This window comes from Chrysemys picta, chromosome 1, assembly GCF_011386835.1.
Source record: "Chrysemys picta bellii isolate R12L10 chromosome 1, ASM1138683v2, whole genome shotgun sequence".
NCBI classification, from domain to species: Eukaryota; Metazoa; Chordata; order Testudines; family Emydidae; genus Chrysemys; species Chrysemys picta.
This window is the reverse complement of record NC_088791.1, coordinates 234,645,609-234,671,480: the sequence shown is the minus strand read 5'-3', so window position 1 is coordinate 234,671,480 and position 25,872 is coordinate 234,645,609. Positions and strand designations below refer to the sequence as shown.

Sequence of the window (25,872 nt, the reverse complement as noted above, 5' to 3'; positions counted from 1 at the left end):
TGTTTTTTTTTTTAAAGACTCACTACCTCATGCCACCAATGTCTGGGTCCCCATCTCCTTTGCATAGGCACCGGCACCCTAGCTGCCTCCTCCATTCCCTTTGTATATTTGAGCCTTCACAGCTTCTGGTAACCATCCCTTGGATACCCATGAGTCCAAACCAATGTGCTTCATTTAAAAGTAAAAATGTTGGCTTCTTCTGTCAGCCCCACAAACTCAACCTGGATTAATAGTCAAGCTGTGTTTTTTTCTCCCCCCTTGCCTTTTCATGACTAGTAGGAAAGGTTCTGCAGGCAGAATTAGCCCCTTAGCCAGCTGTGCAACTCCCATTTGCCTTTAGTGGGTTTGCACAAGTGGAGCTAATGGAAATTGGTAAGATATTCTGTTGATGATGTGCAAAGAGGAATCAGATCCATCTCTGTCACTCTTTGCTGTGCTGGCTTCACAAGGGTTTACAGGAGAAAAAAGCATTTAAAAACTTCTGATTGTAACTAAAGTAAGCAGTTTCTGAAGACACACAGAGAGCAGATCTGTTAACGGAGAAGACAGCACTTTGACTCAGTCACTCTTTAGACTAGAACTGCATTTGAAGCACTATACAAATTATAATCTTTACTGCTCAAACTATATTGGAATCTTTCCTCAGCCTGTTCAGCCTTCCTGGAGTGCCAAACAGAAATGCACTCTGAAGTGCACTACAGACTACGGCTTCTGTATGGTTTGCCTCTATTTCTGTCAGCTGCCGATTGCCACACCTGATTCTTTAAATCAGCTCCAGCTATGCTGTCCCAGACATAATGGTAGGGAGCTGCTGACTGCATCACAGATCAAAATATTTTCTAGATCATATTGGAGAGACAGCTTTGCCATATCTCTGTCTGAGCTGATAAAATTATTACTCACCAGTGATAGTCTTCTCTTGGGGCCTCCTATGACAAAGACAGACAGCATTGAGGCATCCCCTACCAGGAAGCAAGGAGACATGAGTTGTCAATCCAGGATCACATATACACTCCAGTTCTCCCAATTCCTTCTAGTTACACTTCTAGAGCAAGCAAGTGTGTAAGTACTAGAAATGCTACTGTCACGCTATCTGGAGTGACTCAGGAGCAAGAGTGTCAACCTCAGCGCGGACTGTTAAGAAGCAGGGCAATGACCTTAAACTGTTGGTATGTTCTATAATGAGATTTCACCAACCCAGTCATAAATGTGAACTCCCAAAGCACTATAACAGTCTTACCATGGAGCCACAGACAGTCCCCCTTGGGCATTCTTGTCTATCTTGCCACACAGGCAAGCTTGGCTATGTGATATGGTCCCTTACACCAAAAATTACAACAATATTCAGGTCACTCCCAGTCCCAAAGGACCATCACTTACCCCTGGTCAATTGTATCTCAGATCTCAAACCAAAGACAACTCCTGTAGCTAGTCCTATAATAAACTAAAGATTTTATTAACTAAGAAAAGAAATTAGTTATTTACAAGATTAAAGAAGGTAACACACACACACACAAATAAGTATCATTCCTAACTTTCAAAAGATAATAGAAACTTATATCATAAACAGACTCAATATGTCCTTTGGGGCTACCCCAGCCAAAACAGCTGGGGGTCTTTTGCTTATGCTTGGTAATTCTTGCCCCTTTACAGTCCAAGCAGCAAAGAGAACCAAATTTCTCCTTGTCAGGGATTTTTATTCCCTTCACCTCAGAGCCCAAACTGATGGGATGAGTTCATATGCAGATCTCCCCTTAGACAGAGTGAGAAATGCAGTCAACAAGGTCTCTGTCCTTTGATGCCACACAATGGTCCTTTGTTTCCAATGGGCTTTTTTTTTTTTCTTTTTGTGCAGGACGAGTACTTTACTTTAATTAATGCTTTTTTCCTGTTTGGTGAGTTACACAATTAGAGGTTTACAATGCAATAATTTGCTATCACTCTATAACATGGTATACAGATAAGTGAGACTAATGCACGAAGCATCTTGCAAGCCATTCATAAGGTCTAAACACTAAACACATTCTTATCAATTTAACATCTATTTTAACACAGGTAAGCCAGATTGTTTTCCAGCTATGCATTTGTCAATGTTCAGTGGGGCCTGGGGCCTTGGCATGAGCTGGCACCTGGTCTGCCAGCATCACAGATATCAAGAGGAATCTTCACATGGGAAGAAGAGAGGGATTTAAGACGGGTTTTTTTTTAATATAACTATTACAGTAGCACTTAGGACCCCAAGCCCCCATTGTGTTAGGCACTGCAGAAACATAGAACAAAGACGGTTTCTTTCCCCAAAAGCTTGCAATCTATGCAAAGTAGCATTTAGGGTGCAGGAGCGAGTGACTCGAAAGAACACTCAAGTGTCATTTGTGCTCCATAATTCACATGCACAGGCTAGAAAGGTTGCTAGAGTGTGGGATAGAATGCCATTTAAATAGGAACAACCTGACAATCTTGGACGGAAGAAAAACAGATTTCCCCACAACCCCTTGCAGAAGATTTACTGCCTGGGATCCCTAACCAGTAATGGTAAAAACAACCCCAACATGCATAACAGCAGCAGCTATATTTTGCTATGGAAGGGCTATGAAAGGGCTAAACGGTGAAATAAACAATTACCTGGGCAAAGCACCCATGTGTTCCTCATGTCTGAAGTAGCACTCAAATTATGTTGGTAAAATCAGTATAATCTATTCTTGGTTTGTCTCAGCTACAATGGATTCATGAATATGTTGCTTCAAAACCAATTTGATGTAAGATTGTCCAATTTTGTAAATCTAAAGGCAATGCATTGAGCCCAATAAATTGAGCATTGCATAAATAACTGCCGATGGATACACATTGGATATTGGTATTGTTTAGAGAAGTTGTTGAGAACTGGAAAAGGTTCCTGTGAGTCAGGAAAATTGCTGACATCATCATTTTATATAAATGTGTATGACCCGGCAAAACTAGATTAACACAAAACACATTGTGTAAAATCATTGTAGCTTCATTAGAGCCTGAGAAATAAACAAAAGGCTTTTGTCCTTTTGTAGAAATACGGGCTATGTGAAAGGTAAAACTCATGCAGTTGGTGGAAGTATGATGATGTACACCAGATGAGGACCTGGTTCTGAATGGTATCGCATATTACAACATGTGCCAGCCCTTTTGAGAGTGTGCCTGACTCAGGGTGTATTACCAGTTAGGACAATGTGCTAGAATGCAGCTGTTTGGTGAAGGAATGATGGGTTTACCAGGCATGAGGTGCATGCTGTACAACAGAATGAATAAGAATGTTGGGTTCATATGTAATTCATCTGGTTGATGGGGTTTTATCAGTTTGTAAGCTATGGAGGAGCTCAGTGACCTGTGCTCCTAATCAGAGGTGATTCCTACCACCAGAGCTTCTTAAAACAAAAACAAACAAAAGAAAAAATCAGAAAAGGTCTTGCTATGTGAACATGAATGTAAATAATACTTAATCCTACATCAGATTGGGTTACTCGGAGCTCTCTGTTTCTAGGTGATGACTATCTCGGGAAAAGTACTGTATAAGTTCAAAGTTTAAATATTCATTATCCTTATTTTCTTAAGTACCATTCTGGCTATGGAAGTATGGCAGGCACTTAACGTCAGTCAAACTCATAGACTCAGTAGTTGTAGCTATTCTGTGGTTAAGGCTGAACGTGACAGCTTCCCATTATATACAGGATTTTTACTACCATTCCATTGCCTCCTGAAAAGAAACCAACCCCCCTAAAAGCTTATATGCTGCATCTTAATCTCAGCGTAGAGTGTTTCTTGGGAAGTTTGGTTAAAATCGGACAATGTGTGGTATGGTGGTGACATGCACCACACTGAAGTAAGCTTTTTCCCAAAAAGCATTTTCCTTTTTGACTGCCTGGTCCATGCTAATTCTTCCTAGTGCAAAGATGCACTCTTATAGGACAGTTTTCCCTCTTAGGCAGGCCTTTCTTGGCAAAAACTAATAGCTGCTGCTCTAGAGTAGCTATTGTGCAATTCGGCCAGAGAAAGGTGGAACACTTTATGTTAATTTTAAACAGTGAGAATTACCTAGATATAATATTTTAAATGCTTGAAAATGTTTGTATTGGTTGACTTCTTTGCCCCCTTTCATTCCTGCCCAGTGTGTGTTGTCCCCATATTCCACCCAGGTATAACTCCGCCCACACCACACGACTGCCTGTGGACTTGCTAAAGTCTGCAGGAGGGAATCCCCATCTTGTTGGACCTCATACGAACTCAGAGGAGGGAGCTCTTCTTATGGATATTGTACCTATTGGGTTCCGGGAAGTGGGCGGGCGTAAGCCCCCCGCTCCGGAGAGAAAGGGGTTAAAACCAGTTCTGGCAAAGGGCTGCCCTGAGGAGCCAATCAGGCGAAGGCAGGTAGCAGCCAATCCAGGCCTGGTGGGGCTGGTATAAAAAGGGCTGTGAGGTAGGCCCAGGCTCCCTGGGAGCACAGAGCAGGGCCGGCTCCAGGGTTTTGGCCGCCCCAGGCAGCCAAAAAAAAAAAAAGTCGCAATCACAATCTGCGGTGGCAATTCGGTGGGAGGTCCTTCGCTCTGAGGTGGAGTGAGGGACTGTCTGCCGAATTGCCGCTGAATACCTGGAGGTGCCGCCCCTCTCCGGAGCGGCCGCCCCAAGCACCTGCTTGACAAGCTGGTGCCTGGAGCCGGCCCTAGCACAGCGGACCTTCAACAAAGTAGTGCAGGGGCAGGGGCAGGCTGAGTTGGGGAGCTCAGGCCTGGTGACCTCCCAGGCTGAGGCCTGACAGGAAGACCTAAGGAGGTACTGGGGCTGCAGGGAAAGGAAGCAGGTCCAACCCCCAGCCAATGATGAGTGGCCACTTCAGACTGCAGTCTGCCCCTGAGGGATGGGGCTAGATGAAGACTGGCAGTGGATCACTGAGGCGAGGTGGGCTCAAGGGAGTAGGGCTCCCTGTGTGAGGGGCAGCACCCCAAGGTCAGGAGTACTGTATTCCAGGAGGGATGTGGGGCCTACACGTGGTGGAGATAAAGGGACTGCAGAGGGGCAGGTAAGGGCAGGGAGAAACTAGCCAGAGGAAGGCACTCCTGAGCTCGATAAGCTAATTCCTGGACTGACCAGCAGGAGGCGCTGTGGCAGTGAGTCAGTAGCCTTGCTACAGATATATATTCCCCAATACATGTAAATTTCTAAGGCTGATTCAAAAACTAGTAAATCTTATGCCCACCCACAAATAATTCATTAAAAATATTGTTAAGGCTGAAAGTGGATATCAATGGATTCCTGTTTTTTTTTCCCCTGGAAAAAAAATTACTTTCTGTACAAAAATTCTTCAACTCTAAAAATCTCAAAGGTTAGGAAGTCTAGAAGGAACTTGACCCACCTAGTTCTTCATTCCCATTTAATCCTTCACCATCATCTCACTTGATTTACGTTACACAGCTCATTTTGCACCCTACAATTAAAAAAATGCAAGTAATGGTCAAAGTAACAAATTACTTTGTTGGGCCAGGCATCCTTTGGCAGTGTAACAAAACTGCACACATAGGGTACTCACTGTAAGAACATTACTGCAGCACTTAATGTTCCAATAACCCCCATTTATCAAGCTATATTTACTAAGCTGGGATAATAATGACCACATAAAGTATGTAATATCTATGGCCCTGATCCACAAAGGTACTGAGGTGCCTAAACCCAGATTTAGGCACCTAAATCCAAGTTTGGGCTTCACTGTAATCCATGAAACTCCTGCAGATCCTGGCAGACACCTATACTCACTTGGTGTCTACAGTGGCAGATTAGACACTGGGCCAACAGGACCTGTGCCTGGGGGCCCCTGGAAAAATGGGCACCCTGACCTCGCTCCTCAGCAGGAGTGCCAAGCGGGTGGGGGAAAGCCCACGTGCCCTGACCCCGCTCCCTGGCAGGAGTGCCAGGTGGGGACCGCAGGCAGAAGGTGTGAGGAGGGGCCCCCACTTGCTCTGGCCCAGGGCCCCACAAACTTGTAATCCACCTATGGGTGCCTTCATTTTCAGGGTAAAAGTTCCTTCACCATCTAAGGTCTTGTCTACATGGTGCAGCAATGTGCACTAGAAGAATATGAATTATAATGTGCACCAATATGAAATGCACTATCAAGCCTGAGTAGACCCTGCTAAACTAAAAGCTCCCTAGAGTGTGTTAATATCAATACATTGGTGTGCATTAGAATTCACATCCCTCTCATGCACCATGTAGGTAAGTCCCAAGTTTCTGCTCCTGTGCCAGCCCACCCCAGGAACTCAATAAGTGCATGCTCTGGTGTTTAGCTGCCTATATCCTTTGAAAGCCCAGAGCAATCTGTGAACTGGGGGATGAATGCGTTCGAGGCCCAATCTGGTAGGTTTGCTCAGAGACTGCTGATCAGATCTGGTCCCATTCAAAATATAGCTGAAGGAGGAGCTGCTGCTGCCCATCTTATAACTTTTAGCCCAGTGATTAGAGCATTTACCAGGGATGTGGGAGACTCAGGTTGAATTCTCCCATCTCTACCGGAGGGGGAGAAAGGATTTGAGCAGGAAGTCTCCATGAGGGGGTGTTCACTCCACACCAATCCTGAAAGGGTTAATGAAGCTCAGAGAGGACCAATTAGTGTGATAGGTCCCACATGAGAGGATTAGGCAGGAAGAGCAACCCCTGATTGGAGGATGAAGCTCACCTGAGCAGGTATGGGCTGGGCTAGTATAACACCAGGAAGCTGCCACAAGAAAGAGCTGTAGTGAGCATGTCTGTAGCCTATTTCTCTGTGTGTTAGAGAGGGAAGGCGGGATCACAGGAAAAGAGTAGGACCCTTAGAGCCTAGCCCTGAGGGAGGGGTGTACCCTGAAGAGAAAAGGATGGAGAAGAGAGCCTGTGAGTAGGAAGCAGGCTGGGGAGTGAGCGGAGAGAGAGAGAGCAGCTGCATGCTCGAACATTAGATTAAAAGTTATAAGGTGGGTGGCTCTACCTCCTCCACTGACCATTTTGTGTGAAGCGACCTGGGCACCTAACTCATTCCTACAAGAAACTACCTAGGTGCCTAAGCTGCTTGATTCTGGGAAAGAGGTTCCCATTTGTGGATTGCTCAGTAGAGATAGGTACCTCCCTGCAGCTGAGACTTACCTCCTTGCAGCTGGGAACTCTGAGGGAGGAGTGGGGCTGAGCACACCCCTCCCCCACTCCCCTGGTTGGTATCTTCTATGGGCTAGTTTAGGCAGCTCCCCACCTAGCATGCTGGCTTTTGTGCAATCCTTTCTAAGATGCCTATTTCTCCTCATCCGGTGCATAGAGACCCTAGGTGCCTAAGTCACCCTGTGTGGATTGCAGTGTTACTTCTGTGATTCTTCTAGGTACCTAAAGGTTAGTCTCTGACACTCCCTGTTGCAATGCCTTTTTTGTGGGTCTACAGCTGTAATGTTAATGACCATTTCTCCCCAAAAGTCTTGTCATCAGAAAGACTTCAACACTTCAATCACTGAGTGGAAAAAATAAATTATGGTCATGTTAATAATGGGGGAAAAATCACAAGCACCCTGAGACAAGATGGATTGTCTCTACAGATCATGGGAGCTGGGCTGTAGGGCATTGTTCAGTCAGCATGATGACTTTGCAAGAAATATTAGCACCTGAGTTTACTATTAAATACATTCGTGCAGAATGATCTGCACTCAGCTAGTTCTCATCCAAATGACACCCCTGGCCCATTTTTCTCTCCCAATCTGAACCCATTTTTCTATTTCTCTTTTTATCTTCATTACTGCTCCCTTTTCTCATGGAAATTCACTGTTCCACTCAGAACCCCCCAAGTCCCTCTGCATCATCACTGTGGATTTTACTGTGATAAAAACTGCAGCAACATATCTCCAGCAAGCAGTACTTTAGGAGTGACCTGGAAGGGGGCTTCCACTACACAACACTGTCTCAGAGTCCTTCGGATTGAGGTCTTCATAAAGACAGAGTTCCATCCTTGGGCTGTAGGCAATGAAAGGCTATGCCCCCTACTCCTTTCCAAAAACACGAACTCCTCCTACAAATGAAAAGCAAGTCAAGAACTCTGAGTTAAAATCATAGTTTTTCTCACTAGCATTCCCCACCGATATCATCAAGCTGTCTAGAAGGGCTCACAATGGTGAGTGCCAATTTCAGGGGAGACTGTTAGAAATCAGGACACAGACACCAAACTGGCTGTGAGTTCTGTACTTAAATTTCTTCAACCAAGTAACAAGTGTGATCTCCTCAGGCACTACTACAACCTTAACATGGAGTAACCGACAGGCCCCTTGGGCACTCCAGTCTATCTTGCCACCAAGGCAAGTTCACCTTTGTGACAAATGGTTCTTTACATCAAAAAACATAAGAACATCCCGGTTACTCCCAGTCCCAAAGGACCAGGCAATTGCATCCTAGATCTCTCACCAAAGCAATACTTGTAGTTAATCCTGTAATTAACTAAAGATTTATTAACGCAGAAAAGAAATAAGTGTTGTTTACAAAGTTAAGGCAGGTAAGCATATGCACACAAATGAGTCAGTCTTAGGTTTCAAATATGATAGAAGCTGCCGTAATATGCAGGCTTAATATATCCTTTAGGGCTAACCAAAGCTACAAAGCTGGGGATCTCTTGCTTACGCTTAGAAGTCTACAAAAACAACAAGGAGTCTGGTGGCATCCGAAGAAGTGAGGTTTTAACTCACGAAAGCTTATGCCCAAATAAATCTGTTAGTCTTTAAGGTGCCACCAGACTCCTTGTTGTTTTTGTAGATACAGACTAACACGGCTACCCCCTGATGCTTAGAAGTCTGACTCTCTCCCTGAAGTCCAAGTAACATAGGCATAATTTCTTCTTGACAAGGATTTTTATTCCCTACCCCCAGAGTTCAAGCTGTGATGCAACAAGTATTTGTGCGTATCTTCTCTTCGTGGGTGTTGGGGGCAGGGGCAATCAACCAAGTCTTTTGTCCACTGATGTTTTACAGTGGCTAGTCTGGTGTCTATGGGCTTCCTTTTGTTGGGCAGGAGATGACACCTCTTGTGGTAAACTAGTATCTGTTTAATTGGTATAATGCAGTGGTCGTCAACGTTCGGCACGTGGCTCGCCAACATAAGCACCTTGGCAGGCCGGGCCAGTTTTATTTACCTGCTGACGCGGCAGGTTCGGCCGATCACAGCCCCCAGTGGCCGCCGTTCGGTAAGCACCCGGGCGGGCCAGGCCAGTTTTATTTACCTGCTGACGTGGCAGGTTCGGCCGATCGCGGCCTCCACTGGCTGCGGTTTGCCGTCCCGGGCCAATGGGGGCAGTGAGAAGCCGCGGCCAGCACATCGCTCGCCCATGCTGCTTCTCGTTGCCCCCATTGGTCTGGGACGGCGAACCGCAGCCAGTGGGGGCCGCGATCGGCCGAACCTGCCACGTCAGCAGGTAAATAAAACTGGCCTGGCCCGCCCGGGTGCTTACCCTGGCGAGCCGCGTGCTGAACGTTGCCGACCCCTGGTATAATGCTTCTCGCCTGACTCTGAGGGTTTAGAGTTTGACCAAACATTTTTATAGTTACAGAACAAACACTTAAATATTACCTTAGAACATGTGACACAGATATTATAAGTAAGATCAATACATGCAGCAACTTAGAAGCATTTCATAAAGTCTAAATACTAAACACGCTTTTATAAGCCTAATACCTATTTTAACTATACTAACACACAGGCGAGCCAGACTGGTTTCCAGCTTTGCATTTGTCCATGTTCAGTGAGGCCTAGGGGCCTTGGCATGAGCTGGCACCAGGTCTGCCAGCGTCACAGATGTGTTTGCTGGAATGGGATAACTTGGTGCAAAAATATAGAGGTGAAGTCTTGAGCTGTCTGAGTGAGTAGGTATCCCACATTGCTCAACACCATTTAAAAATTAGCTATACTTACTAGACATATTCTTATAAAGACATTTTGGTAGGGGTAGCAACTTATTTTAAAGGGACAAACATGTAACTATATGAGAATACAGTACCACTAGAGACAGACAACATTTTTCAGATGAATAATTTATTTGCAAAAACCTGCAGTTTTGGATTGACTGAAACAATCCACTAACTTGACTCAAATGTGCTGAATAATTGTGGAAAAAAACATATTTTCAGGCTAGATTCACAAAAGGATTTACACCCATTCACAAAACAGGAGGAGGGGATGATATAGGTGATTTGCCAAAAATTAAAAAAAAAAAAAAGAAAAAATTCAGGTTGAATTGTTTTTTATTTTTTTTGGGAACTGCCAGTGAACCAAAAGTCAGTCAGTCTTCCAGCTCTAATCATTACTCAATCATAGGGTAATTATTTAAACTACAACCTTACCACAGTCTAAAAGTGGCAATGTATGTGGTAATTAGTTACTCTTTGAATGATCAGATAATTTGGAATATTATTACAGAATAATTTTCAAGAGCATCTAATTACTGTGGGTCTAATCCTGCTAGCATTTTGCATGCAGAACTCCTGTAGAAGTTTGACACCTTGGAATACAGATTGATTTTTGGAACTGGGATCATATAATGTTTATACATTGGTTACATGATTATATGCACGCTTTAGGAATAAAAACATAGCACTTTATTTTAAACAAAAATGATTTAATTACTGATCCATCATAATTGCATCAGTGTTCTGAAGAAAGTGTAGGATAACTTGAGGTTTGGACTGTTTGACTAATAGCAAAAATAAAAGGTGGACATTTAATAACATTAAAAACTTTATTTTTCATGGGAATTTTAAAGTTTTGAACTATTTCACCTCGCTCTATTCATGTTAAATAAACTTCCAGCGAGGGAGATTTCTAAATATTAAATATTCATGAGCCCTGTGCAGCAGCATACATTTTGTCTCCATAGGTTTCAAATATGGAGATTTTGGTGGTCTTTCTGCAGCTTTCTGTAGAAAATACCCAATTATGGTCTCATGGTGATGGAATTGCTGACACGGGCACAACGGCTGAACGGCAGCTACAAAAGAGTCTTGAGATCTTTAAGTAGCAACATCCTCTAAAAAACTAAATTAGAAAAATAAGTGATCAGAATTGTATATCCCTCGGTTTTCCTGTGTGCGACAAAGTGTGAAGATACTTACAGAAAAGAACAGGCTGTAAAATAGAGATTTAAATTTGCCATCTAATTAGCCATCATGACATAGGGTGTCTGTCAACAGTACAACATAATCCCAGGTTAATAGAACTTGAGTTAGGAGACCCTGGGTTTGAGCCCCTACAAATTTGTAACCCTAGATTAGGAATTGTTGAACCCTTGGTCCCAGCCTGGGACTCCAGCATCTACCCTGCATTAGGTGAGTCCCAGACTCATCCATCCATATCCCAGACTTCTTAGGATCCTCACAAAATGTGGCTAGCCCTTTGTTCATGTTGCCGTGTGGGAAAACTTGACTGTCTACTAAACCTTACTGTCCAGAGGACAAAACATTGATCCATGGGATTGGGGGATACTTCTAGGCAGACTTCCAGAGCACAAGTCCAATGGGGCTGCATCTACACTGCGAAGGACTATGGTTTGAACCCTGGGTCCTGGCTTGGATCCTCTACCCCTGTGGGATCCTGGGACCATAGATCTTAACCCTGGGTTAGCATGATTTGTGTGTAGAGAGAAGGGGGCGGGGGGGAGGTTAGTCTTGAGCCTGAGTTCAAACCCTGGTCTTACACTGCAGTGTAGACTTACCCAGGGATTGATCCAGAGCCCAGTGAAGTGAGTAGGAAGTCTTTCCATTGACTTCAACGGGCAATCAGGTCCATGCAGTATAGATATGTCAAATTCTGCTGTTTTTATACCAGTGTAATTCTAAAGTACAACTTCACTCAAACCAGCGGATGTATGTCTCTCTTACCCTGGTATGAATGAGAACAGAATTTCTCTCTGCAGTGATATTTGAAGGGAATGGGAATTGCATGATATATACCAGAGATTGGCAACCTTCAGCATGCGGCCCGCCAGGGTTATCCCCCTAGCGGGCTGGGCCAGTTTGTTTACCTGTCCCATCCACAGGTTCAGCCGATTGCGGCTCCCACTGGCCGCGGTTCGCCACTCCAGGCCAAAGGGAGCGGCAGGAAGTGGCGCGGGATGAGGGATGTGCTGGCCGCCACTTCCTGCCACCCCCATTGGCCTGAGGCAGCGAACCGCAGCCAGTGGGAGACGCGATTGGCTAAACCTGCGGACGCAGCAGGTAAACAAACCAGCCCAGCCCTCCAGGGTGCTTACGCTGGTGAGCCACGTGCCAAAGGTTGCTGATCCCTGATATATACATTTGGTACTTTCCTGACATAACCTTAATTTTGCAGATATTTCAATCAGCTTTATAAATTCCCTTTAACACTAAGATGTTTGAAAATTAAAAATAACCCTAAATACTATAGTATGGCAGTACTTTGTCAGCATTACACTGCTGTAATTTGGACTCATTTGTGTTGTCTTTTAGCAAAAGTAACTGCCATAGAATAAACAATGTGTCAAAAAACTTCATTTGAGAATGCTGATATATCTCTTGACAACCTTTAATCACACGTCGGCATATGATATACATATGGTTCTGTCAGGAATTTCCCTAGGTTTTTGACAGCTCTTTAGAACTATTTCTGGCTGATTCCTCTGACAAAACTGTTCTGAGGAGTGGGGTATCATCTGTAATCTTACTGTCCGTTTTTAGTGTGGTATGAAAATGTTGCTTGCCTGCTCAAGGTCTGTGAGGTCTGATTATTTTTTAATACAGGAAAGAAGGCTCCATCAGCAGCTCAACAGCTCCAGATAAGACTAAATCAATCCATTAAGATGTGCATTTGTGAACATTCAATTATACAGCCAGAATAGAATAGGTTTACTGAAATTGCTAATGTAACTCTTTCCTTCTTTCCATTAAACTCAGTTTAGTTTTGAAAATTAGTGTAAGGAGAGTTTTTGTATGCATTGTGTATAGAAACAGTTGAGACCCAGCTGGCTTTTTCTTAACACAATACACTTTCTTCAGTGCAATAATTCTAGAACCTTTAAGTTCAGAAGGCATTGGGTATCCCTGAGGCCTTGTCTACACTACGAGAGTAGTTCGATTTTACTTGCATCGAATTTTTGGAATCGATATTGCAAAGTCGAACGTGTGTGTCCACACTAAGGACAGTAAATCGACTTTGTGCGTCCACACTAACGGTGAAAGCGTCGACATTCGAAGCGGTGCGCTGTGGTCAGCTATCCCACAGTTCCCGCAGTCCCCTCTGCCCATTGGAATTCTGGGTGTAGCTGGCAATGCCTTCTGGGTAACAAAATGTGTCGAGGGTGCTTTTGGGTAACTGTCGTCATCCGTCCATCACTCCCGCCCTCCCTCCCTGAAAGTGCCGGCGTGAAATCAGTTCGCGCACTTTTCCAGTCATTGACAGCGCGGACGCCACAGCACTGCGAGCATGGAGCACGCTGCGACCATCGCTGCAGTTGTGGCCGCTCTCAACGCCTCGCAGCTTATCATACAGGTTTCCCTGAGGCAGATGCAGAAAAGTCAGGCGAGGAGGCTACGGCACCGCGGTGATGTCCTGAAGTCTGAGAGTAGCACAGACCTCTCAGAAAGCAGGGGACCCAGCGCCGAGGACATCACGGTGGCAATGGGTCATGTTGATGCCGTGGAACGGCGATTCTGGGCACGGGAAACAAGCACTGAGTGGTGGGACCGCATAGTGCTGCAGGTCTGGGATGAATCCCAGTGGCTGCGAAACTTTCGCATGCAGAAGGGAACTTTCCTGGAACTTTGTGAGTTGCTGTCCCCTGCCCTGAAGCGCAGTGACACCCGGTTGCGAGCTGCACTGAGTGTACAGAAGCGAGTGGCCATAGCCCTCTGGAAGCTTGCAATGCCAGACAGCTACCGGTCAGTCGCGAACCAGTTTGGGGTGGGCAAATCTACCGTGGGGGTTGTTGTGATGCAAGTAGCGAAGGCAATCGTTGATGTACTGCTGCCAAAGGTAGTGACCCTGGGAAACGTGGAGGCGATCATAGATGGCTTCGCAGCGATGGGATTCCCAAACTGCGGTGGGGCCATAGATGGAACTCACATCCCTATCCTGGCACCGGACCACCAGGCCACCCAGTACATTAACCGAAAGGGATACTTTTCCATGGTGCTGCAAGCACTGGTGGACCACAGGGGACGTTTTACCAACATCTACGTGGCATGGCCGGGCAAGGTTCATGACGCTCGTGTTTTCAGGAACTCTGGTCTGTTTAGACGGCTGCAACAAGGTATTTACTTCCCGGACCACAAAATAACTGTTGGGGTTGTGGAGATGCCTATAGTCATCCTCGGGGACCCAGCCTACCCGCTAATGCCCTGGCTCATGAAGCCCTATACTGGCGCCCTGGACACTGAAAAAGAACTCTTGAACTACCGGCTGAGCAAGTGCAGAATGGTGGTGGAGTGTGCTTTTGGCCGTCTCAAGGGGAGATGGAGAAGCTTACTGACTCGCTGTGATCTCAGCGAAACCAATATCCCCATTGTTATAGCAGCTTGCTGTGTGCTCCACAATCTCTGTGAGAGCAAGGGGGAGACCTTTATGGCGGGGTGGGAGGTTGAGGAAAATAGCCTGGCTGCTGATTACTCACAGCCAGACAGCCGGGCGATTAGAAGAGACCAGCGGGAAGCGCTGTGCATCCGGGAGGCTTTGAAAGCAAAGTTCCTGAGTGAGCAGGGTAACCTGTGACTTTAAAGTTTGTGTACTGAGAAGCTAAACCTGCCCCCGTTTCTTTACCCAGTTAATGTTGACTATCCTATCCAGTTACATACCCCCTTCACCCCCCTTCCAACACACGTTTCGAAATAAAAATAGTTCTACTTTGTTAAAGCACACCGTTTTCTTTAATACTGTTTTCGCGGGAATTTTTTAAAACTGGGACGCAGACTGTGGTGCGGAGCGGGTGTAGTGTAGTGACGCGAATGCAGCTTCTAAACTCAAGGATTGACAGGCTCCGCTGCGGTGGGATGGTTGTTTCAACGGAGCCTGTCACCCCTCCTGATCGGGACTGTGTGTATGGGGGGTCTATGTGACTTTGTGGCAGGGGGAGGACGGTTACAGATCCCCTGCTGTGTGGCTCTGTGATCCTGCCTAAGAACTGCCGCTTAAGATCTGTAACTGCCCTCCTCCGCCACAAAGTCACAGAGCAACCCACCCCCCCCACCACATAACATGAAAACAACCTCCCAGACTAACCAGGGTAACTAGTCACTGCATCACTGCACTGTGTATGTGCCCTGCTGCTGTGCCTGCCCCCGACTATGTACCCTGCCAAAGGTGACTGTCCTGTCCAATTACCAACCCCCTTTCCCCTCCTCCTCCAAAAGAACATTATTGAAACAGTAGTTAACAGAAACGTATTTTTTATTATCAACTACACATGGCACTGGGAGGTGAAACTTGGACGGGGGCTTGTGTCAGGCGGGAAGGAAAGAACTTTTCAAATTTTGGGGAATGAGAGCCTTCTGCTACTAGAGCTCTCTGCAGGGGTGGAGTGAGAGTTAGCAGGGACTCTGCCGCCTCTCCTTCTTTGCACTTTGGGTGAGGTGGGTATGGGACTTGGTGGCGGGGGAGGGCGGTTAGAGATGGACTGCAGCGGGGCTCTGTCCTCCTGCCTCCGTTCCTGCAGAACATCCACAAGGCGCCAGAGCGTGTCCGTTTGCTCCCTCAGTAGTCCAAGCAGCGTTTGAGTCGCCTGCTGGTCTTCCTGCCGCCACCTCTCCTCCCGATCCATGTTGGCTTGGTGCATTCGGGTCAAGTTCTCCCGCCACTGGGTCTGCTGTGCTGCCTGGGCTTGGGAACAGGCCATAAGCTCAGAGAACATGTCCTCCCGTGTCCTCTTCTTCCTACGCCTAATCCGCGCTAGCCTCTGGGAGTGTGATGCCAGGCTAGGTTGTGAGACAGTCGCAGATGGGGCTGTGGAAATGGGAAAAAGGGAGTGAATTCCTCAGAAAGATAAATGTAGTTGTGAACAAAGAACATAGTCTTTCTCTGTGAACAAGACCATGCACAGCACCTATCACATGCGCACTCAGCACAAGGTCGAATTCTCGGCCTTCGCATTCAGTGCCTGGGGTCTTGCACAGCACATTTGAGAAGCGGGGCAGCACAACGGAATTTCTGTTGCAGGCAGACATGGTAAGCCGTACACTTGTGGCAGTTTAAAACTTTTATATTACCACTGGCCTCATTTCACATTTAAAGCAATGTCAGTTCCTGCTGCCGGCAAGCGGGAACTCTGCCCCTGTCCCACCCCCTCGCGGCTGTCCCCGGGAACGATCCCTTTCGGCTGCCCCTCTCCCGCCTTCACCGCGTGGCTACAAACCAGCGGTTACAGTTCTGTAAAGGAACGGGCAAGCAGTCCCAACACTAACATTCCCCTACCTAATTCAAAGCAGGTCACCATGGGCGACATCACCCTGATGAGGATCTCTGAGAGCGAGAGAGAGAGAATGCTCCGGGAAAGCCTCCAAAGACCAGGGCCGTATGCCGCCCTGCTGTGCAGAGCAATGATTCCCGAGTACTTGATAGTCTCGTGGCGCGGCAACGTGTCGTACTTCGGAGGACCCAATAAGGCCGCTCTCCCCAGGAACCTCATGCAACGGCTTTCAAATTACCTCCAGGAGAGCTTCATCGAGATGTCCCAGGAGGATTACTGCTCTATCCCCGGACATATAGACCGCATTTTACTGTAGCTGCAGTAGCAGGGAATAAACAGTAGAGCGGCTTGTGCAGGACAATCACTGAAAACCGGACATTGCTAGATTTTTTTTCAAAACTTGCACTGCCCATGACTAAAACTAGGGCACACTAATCATGAACAACCCATTCTTTTAATTGTTAATATTCCTGTTTTGTTAAAAATAAATGTTTAGATGTTTACAACACTTACTGGCTGATCCTTCCCCAGATTCTGTGTCCGGGGTAACGGCTGGGGACGCTTCGTAGGGGATCTCTGTAATGGTGATGAAGAGATCCTGGCTGTCGGGGAAATCAGTGTTGTGAGCGCTGCCGACTGCCTCGCCCTCCTCATCTCCTTCCTCATCTTCCCCGTCCCCTAACATGTCCGAGGAACCGGCCGTGGACACTATCCCATCCTCAGAGTCCACGGTCACTGGTGGGGTAGTGGTGGCGGCCGCACCGAGGATGGAATGCAGTGCCTCGTAGAAACGGGATGTCTGGGGATGGGATCCGGAGCGTCCGTTTGCCTCTTTGGTCTTCTGGTAGCCTTGTCTCAGCTCCTTGATTTTCACGCGGCACTGCATTGCATCCCGGCTGTATCCTCTCTCTGACATGTCTTTAGAGATCTTCTCGTAGATCTTTGCATTCCTTCTTTTGGATCGCAGCTCGGAAAGCACGGACTCATCGCCCCACACAGCGATGAGATCCAAGACTTCCTGATCAGTCCATGCTGGGGCCCTCTTTCTATTCACAGACTGCACGGCCATCACTGCTGGAGAGCTCTGCATCGTTGCCAGTGCTGCTGTGCTCGCCACGATGTCCAGACAGGAAATGAGATTCAAACTGGCCAGACAGGAAAAGGAATTCAAATTCAAATTTTCCCGGGGCTTTTCCTGTGTGGCTGGTCAGAGCATCCGAGCTCGCACTGCTGTCCAGAGCGTCAACAGAGTGGTGCACTGTGGGATAGCTCCCGGAGCTATTAGCGTCGATTTCCATCCACACCTAGCCTAATTCGACATGGCCATGTCGAATTTAGCGCTACTCCCCTCGTCGGGGAGGAGTACAGAAGTCGAATTAAAGAGACCTCTATGTCGAACTAAATAGCATCGCAGTGTGGACGGGTGCAGGGTTAATTCGATGTAACGGCGCTAACTTCGACATAAACGCCTAGTGTAGACCAGGCCTTAGTTAAAGTCCTACCATAACTCATCTAAAAATCTGTACCTGTGGGGGTTTTGTCTATGACCATTTCTAATCATGAGGCATCCAGGCTCCACAGAAGCTATGCTTTTTAACAGAAGTGCCAATTACATTTCTGTTAACATTTATAGAAACAACATGTGGCACTTGTATCTTCTGCCACTACCAAGCAAAACAATCTAGTTCTAGGGAGCATCCTATCTTCTCCTATACTAGGAGATGTAATAGTATAGCAGGCTCCTTTAAATTTGGAATTAGGAGGTTTTATGAGGAAATCTGAGTCTGGACCCTGACTTTCACTGACATGACATCAGCAGTCTTCTTCTTAATTCTCTTCTGTTTATAAATCATCTGGAGCATTCACAAAACATAGAAGGCCACATTCTCCACTGGTTTAAATGGGCCTTTTATGCTGCAGATTATTTGACTCAGTTTATTCAGTAAATTAATTATTTATAGCATATTTATATAAATACAGTTTAACTAAAATGTGGATTCAAAACAATGCATGATCATTTAGTCCCCAATCCTACAGAAGCTTATATGCCTAGCCTGATGCACTTTGGGTAGTTCAATGGAACTACTCAGTGTGTAATGTTGAGTATGTGCATACGTCTTTGCAGTGTCAGGGTCTTGTTGCCCACATGTAATATCTAAATAAAACTGCTTGTGCTTCCCTGCCACTTCCAATCCTTACCAAAATTATGTCAATTGTAGCTTTCTACAGTTCTACCTATTATTGCATTTTGAAGCCAGTCTCCTTGCTAGGAGCAGTTAGACTCCTATTTTGTTATCAGCTGGGTACAATTAGAGTTACATTAATCAGCTGTGTTTGTTCAACTGAGTTCAGATTTCCTTTTGATTGCTGTAGGCAGGATTTGAATTTTATCACCATAAGTCAATTCTTTAGACAAAATTTCTGACCTTAAGTAACCCAAACTGTCACATACCACACTTTTCTAACAGTATAGAACCACTTTATGAATTATAGACAGGGCTTATTGTCTTTGGGTTTCTATTTCTGCTCATTTTAATGTTTGTCTTTTGTATTTTCATAGAAACTTCTGTTTTTATAAGTTTATTGTAATGGTGATTGACAGGAATTGACAGTTATTTCATAAATACTGAAATAAGCACAACTTAAAAAAAAATAGCTAAGCACTTTTAAAACCTCATTTATTGTTTGCATTCTACATGCAAGATAATACTACATATTATCTACATTCTAGACAATACTCACTCCTGCCATGAGTGCAGGGACTGGACTAGATGACCTCTCAAGCTCCCTTCCAATCCTACACTTCTATGATTCGATGCATACAATTTGCTAAATTCAGAAATGTGGTGTAAGGTAGGATCCCTTAGAGACAGTAATTATCATACAACTGGTATCTGAATTGGTATAACTTGCATGCTGAGGAGATAGAAGAAAGTGTAAGTTAACATAGGATGGGAACAACCCACTTAAAGTAGCCCTACCTTATTTAAAGCTTGGCTTCTAGCCATGTAACCTATATCAGCACTGATGCTCTTAGTCATCAGTGGAGTGAGGTAAGTAGTGGCTTTAAGGTGGCCTGTTAATGAACCAAATCACATCTCAATTTAGCCCCCTGAGTCTGAGGGAGCCTAAGACCTCGTTTACATGAGAGAGCTGCACCAGCTTACCTAAATGTGACTTTAAACCAATTTAGATAAACCAGTGCAAAAGGCTATCTTATGTGGGTTTAAAACATGGTTAGTTTAAGTCGATTATGAATCAGTTAAATCTAAACAAAATGAGGTGGGAGGGATTGCTCTGGCTGAACAAAATCAGTTTAAATAACTGATTTTTTTTAGTTAAACTAGTGCAACTTTCTTGTGTAGACAAGACCTAAGTCTAGAAGGAGTTTCCTGGGATAGCCAAGCACATGGGGGAAGGCCGTGTAGTTTATATGAAGAGGGGACTGGAGGAAATTGTAAGCTAAATCAGTTTGGATGCCTTATAGCCTAGTTTCTGAATCTGGGCCATTGTATAACCACAAAAAATCTGTTTTCCATGCTGGTACTGAGATAAACAGAGATTATAAAGAGAAACTGACCCGGGCTATAATTTACAGCAGGGAGTACATATGCAGCAAGCATAATAGAAAGGAACCTTGCCAGTTCTTCAAAATGTATGAGCTGTTTTGTTTGTTAGTTTTTTGGTTTTAATCAAAGATGGGTATCTGTAATTATGAAAAAGTTTAACATGATGAGCTGTGTCCTCCACAGGGTGGTATTAAATGCTGCCTTTTGTTTTCTTCCACAGTAAAACCAACAGTTATTGATGTTGACATTTATGTTAACAGCATTGGCCCAGTGTCATCAATAAATATGGTAAGTGTCTTGCTAACAATGATTTTATCTGGACTGCTTGTCTTGGCATCAATACTTGCTGTTGAAAGCGGGGGGGAGGGGGGAGAAATGTCACTAGGATAAGATGTTTTGATTGAAAGCAGTGAGAAATAAGTCAGCAGACATAGTTCTACTTTTTAGACATAGTTCTACTTTTGTGCCTTTCCGAGGAGACATAAACCAACTCAGCAGTATCATGCTGAGTGCTGCCTGTCATAAAATGCTGTTATATCTTGAATGATAAAAGTATGATGTTCAGAAAGACACACATGAAACAAGCCTGTTTCCAGGAAAATGTTGCAAGTGATGCTTAAATAATATCGTTTAGGAATACAGGAAATTAAAATTAAATAGAAACATGTCTATGTAAAATTAATGTTCATCTTAAAAATAAGCCAGGTATTCACAATATGTCCCTGTATAGAAATATATATGTAAGATTTGGCTTTAAGTGTTGAGTTAACTCTGGATCAAAATCAGTATTAACTCTATCAGTGCATTTATTTACATGAGTTTATCAGATCTCCAGTGTTGTACTATAAATCAATGAGAGAATAGTGTCCTTCATTTTTCCCCTTGAGCTTTTGGAAGAAAAGGTCATCTTTAGTTGTACTGTCTGCATGAGCCAGGGAACGCAGAACTGTCAGAAGGCATGTGAGACACTGCTCGTGTGTCTGATACCACTGGTTTATGCTGGACCTAATCTAATCATAGAAGTAAAACTCTCTTCTAGCTCACTGTTAACAGACGGTTTAACATTCAGGAAAGGGCTCAGTTTTTGCAGTGACAAATACTATAAATTGTGCTTCTTTATCTTGATGTTGACATAGTTACATAGGCTTGGATTGTTTTTGTGGCACAACTTTTGGCTTCAATTCATGGATTCCAAACTCTCTCTGTTGTGTGGAAGGATGAATTTTGTCCTATGTGGTTCAGAAATGGGGGCAGGAATTGGGGGAAAGGAGGTTTGCTAATATTTTGATCTGCTCACATCTAAAATCTCCTACTTAAATTCTTCAGGGCAGACAGTTGGAATTCCATTGTGTGTGTTCAAAACCTAGCCAACGACCCAAATTTGATTGCGCTCTGTGTGGTGCAACTGTAATATAAATATTAAACAATAAGTGTAATTGTTCTTCTAGCTTACTGGGGAGGGGGGCTGAGTTTTGAAACCATTGTTCTGAGTTTGAATGCCAATGCCTTTTTTCAACGGCTTATTAATGTATATTTAAAAAAAAATCCAAACACGAGACTCTGTGCAAATGGGAGATTTGGCAAGTGAAGATGGAACAAATAATCAGTACTGGGAACATCTCATAGTGTCACACTCTGCGAGAGAGTGAAACATTTGGTTATATTTCTTCAGTTGAAGCACAGAATGTGAAACAATGGAGGCATCTGTGTTATTCTTAAATTGATAATTATCTTTCCTCCAACTACAATTCAGAGGAATGTGTCTACAGGAGGATCTCCTCTGCATGCATTCCTCTGGCTCACATTACTGCAGTATGTATCTTGTGTGTGCCCTGCACAAGGGGAATGAGAAAAGTGAACAACTGACTTATTAGGTTGGAAAGGTTTATTTAGTTCCTTTTCCTTGCTCTGAGCTGCTGGAGATGTAGATGTATCTTCTGTCACAAAATACTTGGATTAACAAAATTTTATAGGAACTGCCCAAACTAAGGGGATGGAAAAGAAAAAACCACTTCAAGTGAGCCAGCAGTACTTGGAAGTCAATTTATGCTACAGTATAACCACACCTGGCTTACTTATGCTTTAAGCCCAAATTCCGAGTACCTCATGAAATTCTGGTGAGGAAATACATTAAGAAGTCAGTTATTTTAAAAAAAATCCCCAAATGTGGCTGTGTAATATTTGGAGTGTGGCTGGCATGTTGATATTTATAAAGTAGATTGTTTTCATGTAACGATACAGAGTTACAAACAACATAGCCTTGCTACATGTGGTAAGTATTCCGTCTATATAAAATACAGTAGAGTAATAAGTAAAAACACTGAAAGCTATGTTCAGTAGAGCAAGAAGATGACTGAGCTTGTATTGTGGGGTAAATAGATAAGGTTTGAGGAGAAGACCAACTCAGGAAAAGCATCATTCTTGTCGTCATGGGCACACACCTCCAGCTCTTTCCTTAGTTCTCAGCCTGACAGTGGCTTCCAGCCCTCCATCACACAGCTGTCAAGTTAGTAAATACTGAGCTACTCTGTAAAGGTAACTGCCAAACAGTTTCTTATTGGGCAAAGAAAATCAGGTTAAATTAGATTCCATCCGCCTCAGTATCTCAAGCATGAGCTCACCAACAGGTGGTGGAAAGGAGTTAACCTGCTTTTGTCTTCCAACCATAACTCTTAGTTGCTTTTTATTTAACCTGCACCACTCTGAGGTTAAATTGTATATTGCTCTCCTAGAGCTCAAATGCCACTTATGTATATATCAAGTTTCATTCGTGATTTAATCCTGTAGATGAAATCTAGGGGGTAAAACCCTCTTCCTTAAATTACAAAGCAATCTGAGCAATGGGTGTTCAATTGAATATTTGAGCAAATTTTGTAGATCAAGTTTTGTTAGAAGTACATACCTTTGTCCTGCTTATGATCAAACCTTAATATAAATGCAAATTCCCTTTTCACTCACATGGAGAAAAAAATGAGGAAACAGCTGACAAAACATGACTACTACAGAGACAGTATGAAATGAATTTAATGTGAATACCTGCGTCCATGATAGGAAAGCGAATATACTCAACCCAGGGCTGGAGTCCTATTAGATATCTGAAGGGGAGGAAATATCAGTGGGGATCCCCTTAAGGAATCTTCCCTGGGGGCGGAGTTTGTCCTCTGACTCTGGAGGACACCCAGAGACACACCTGGATGTGTCAGGAGGTCAAGGCCACCTGCATGGAGGCTTTGTGCCCCCAGCAGCTCAATCCCAAATCTTCATTCACTGCACTACCAATGCTTCCCCAACTGGTCCCAGGATCTCCATTAAAGGATCTGAGGATTCCCAAAATGGAAGGGGCCATGGTGAAAAGGTAATACAGCTCCAGGCTGTGCTCCTTTCTTAAATCTTCATGTGGGGTGATCATCCCTCTGGCCCTACCACCATTAAAATGGGGCTGGTCCTCCTCTGCCCACAGAGCATTGATTAGAGGTTGGGGACTAAGCAAAAGAGCTCATCTACATTTCCTGCCCATAACATGAACTAATAAAGCTGAAGCTTTAGAAAATTTCTGACTGCAATCCTGCATTTTTGGAACTACTTAACTCAGTGTAGACATGAAACCAGCCAGCAAGATCCATTTTTTATATATTACCCCTTTACTGTGAGTTATAAACCATCTAGGTAGGCTCGGAATGGGTAGGGATTAACTATGTAATTAGTTGTCTGATGGGTGCCCCCAAACTCCTGGGTAGTAGTTTATCTCTAGTGGAACTTGAGTAACCTATCACAATCCTATCCAGTCCTGAAATTGTTCAAGGAGTTTCTTACTGCAGGAAGTCTAAACTAGTATGATATTAAACTGGGCCAGTAGCTAACTTTCTATTTTGGGCTGCAGTTGAGTAGTCTACTGTATTTATTGCATCTGCATGTAATACAGCCAAAAAGCAGCTCCCACAACTGTCATTTAAATAGGCAGCAAGGTTGATGTATTTTGGCTGAAAACAGGCACAGTTAGGAGCCAGATACTGATTAGCCCTGAGACTTCAATGGTGGGAAGGTAGCCTTCCCTTTCTTTGTGCCCTTGCACAGGAGGAAAACAGTATTGCACACTACTGCAGTCCTTGTGCTATCCTGACTGTAAGGTTGCTCCAGGCTAGTGCCAAGAGCAGCAGTAGCCTCCATAAAAGAAAGATTTTGGGGGTCAGCTACGGGCCAAGTCTTTCTGTTTGTCTACTAATCCCCAACTATTCTCCCATGGGTCTGTCAACATGGCTTCTATTTTATAGATACAGATGTGTGTGTAATATATAAAATATGGACCATATAAAAAGAGTGCCTCTGTTGGTGCCTGATCTTGGACCTCTGTCTCCTGCTCTTAAAATACAAAGGAAGAGATTCCACTCGGGGGTTACTACGACTTCAAGCTGTAGTGAATGGAGTCCTCGCAGAGTTGAGAGGACAATGACCACCTTCCTACTTGCAGCTCATTGGCCCTACAGAGGGTCTTATCAAATCTGAGTCAGTGCCATAGAGGTGACTTCCCCCATTCTATGAAGGCAGTGGGATCTGTGTGTCCAGGGCCCCTCAGCAAGAGGGATCTTTGGGGTGCAATCTGGGCAGAGCTAATATTAAATAGCAGAGGAATTACTGGGCACAGTCAAAACAGAAAGAGAAGTTGAGGATAAATGGAAAAGCAATCCAATGGAGTGATGCAGAAAGTTTGTCCGAGGTGGCATTAGCTTCAAAAAAGAATTTTTCCAGCAGTAGAAGGCTTATGTAAAGTGACAGTAGTAACCAGAGCTATACAAAAATACTTTGAAATGTAGAATCTCCACACCCATGTAAAATCTTCAGGGAGCATTTTTTTAAAAAAAGTCAATTTTATAAATAAGTCATACTGGGAAAAAAGGAACATGAACTGTGATTGTTAAAAGATATATCAGCTGGCTGCCTAAGGAATTGCCACAAGGCATTTAATATAAAACCATATTAGAACTTTCCATGTGATTATTATATCCCTTTAACTTTATTATCCTATCTTTTTATACAGATAAGTTACAGAAACCCATCACTGGCCATTAATGATGAAATGTCATTAGAGATTCTGACTTGTGAGATGTGGTATTGATGTCTCACAGGAACTTATTCAACTTTTACTGTTATTTAAGAGCATTGCTATGTCTTAATAAAAAGAATGAGTTTAGAAGACCCCCCTCCTAGTGAAGCAAGCTAACTTTCATTAACATTAGGAACATTCCTGTTAGTTTTTAAAAAAATGTTTCCTTTATGTTTGATGTTTCAAAATATAGTTTTCAAATTCCACATCACAGTTTTAGTCAGTTTTAGTGCTACATTTTCAAAATGATGCTCAGGAAATAGATGCATCTGCATCAAATCCCATTCTTTTCAGTAACAGCATAGGGCAGGTATAGTCAATAGGCAGACCATAGGGCAAAATCCGGACCACCAGATGCTTTTGAATGGACCCTGAAATCTTTTTATTTACTTATTATTTTTTATATTTTCTGGAGTCTGGTCCTTGACTGTAGTTTGACCAAAAAATTTGGACCTTGACACAAAATAGCCTACCCCTAGCATAGTCATAAACTGTTTTATACATGTTAAAGCTTAAAATGGCACCACACGGTACATTTTCTTCAGGTATGACCTAGGCTTGTACCTGAATGAATTAGAAACAGAGAAAGTTGAAATTGAGACATAATTCAGGAAACATTCTTGAATGTATTTGTTATTCCCCAACATCTTCCTCTTCAAGAAGCTCAGTAAGACAGAAAGAAACACAGTACTACCCTATAGGCAATTCAGTCCCTAGAAAACCAAATCAGGTCTGTATACATACAATGGACATGCCTAACTTTGTTTAGCATCTGGATG

General features: G+C 44.1%; 2 protein-coding genes across 4 annotated transcripts in view; one reads left to right on the top strand and one right to left on the bottom strand.

Moving 5' to 3' along the window:
- Nucleotides 1-25,872, top strand: part of GABRG3 (gamma-aminobutyric acid type A receptor subunit gamma3) — a 529,212-nt gene that overhangs the window by 18,090 nt on the left and 485,250 nt on the right. For all 3 annotated transcript variants that reach the window (XM_042840838.2, XM_065591293.1, XM_005283299.5), the window contains exon 3: nt 20,213-20,280. In XM_042840838.2, coding sequence (XP_042696772.1) covers nt 20,213-20,280 — 68 coding nt within the window. The remainder of the gene's footprint in view (nt 1-20,212; nt 20,281-25,872) is intronic.
- Nucleotides 15,428-17,905, bottom strand: LOC135982881 (uncharacterized). The gene is made up of 2 exons (XM_065591322.1): nt 16,937-17,905; nt 15,428-15,960 (listed from the first exon to the last, which is right to left on the bottom strand). The coding sequence occupies exons 1-2, from the start codon at nt 17,511-17,513 to the stop codon at nt 15,485-15,487; spliced, it is 1,053 nt and encodes a 350-aa protein (XP_065447394.1). The 5' UTR covers nt 17,514-17,905; the 3' UTR covers nt 15,428-15,484.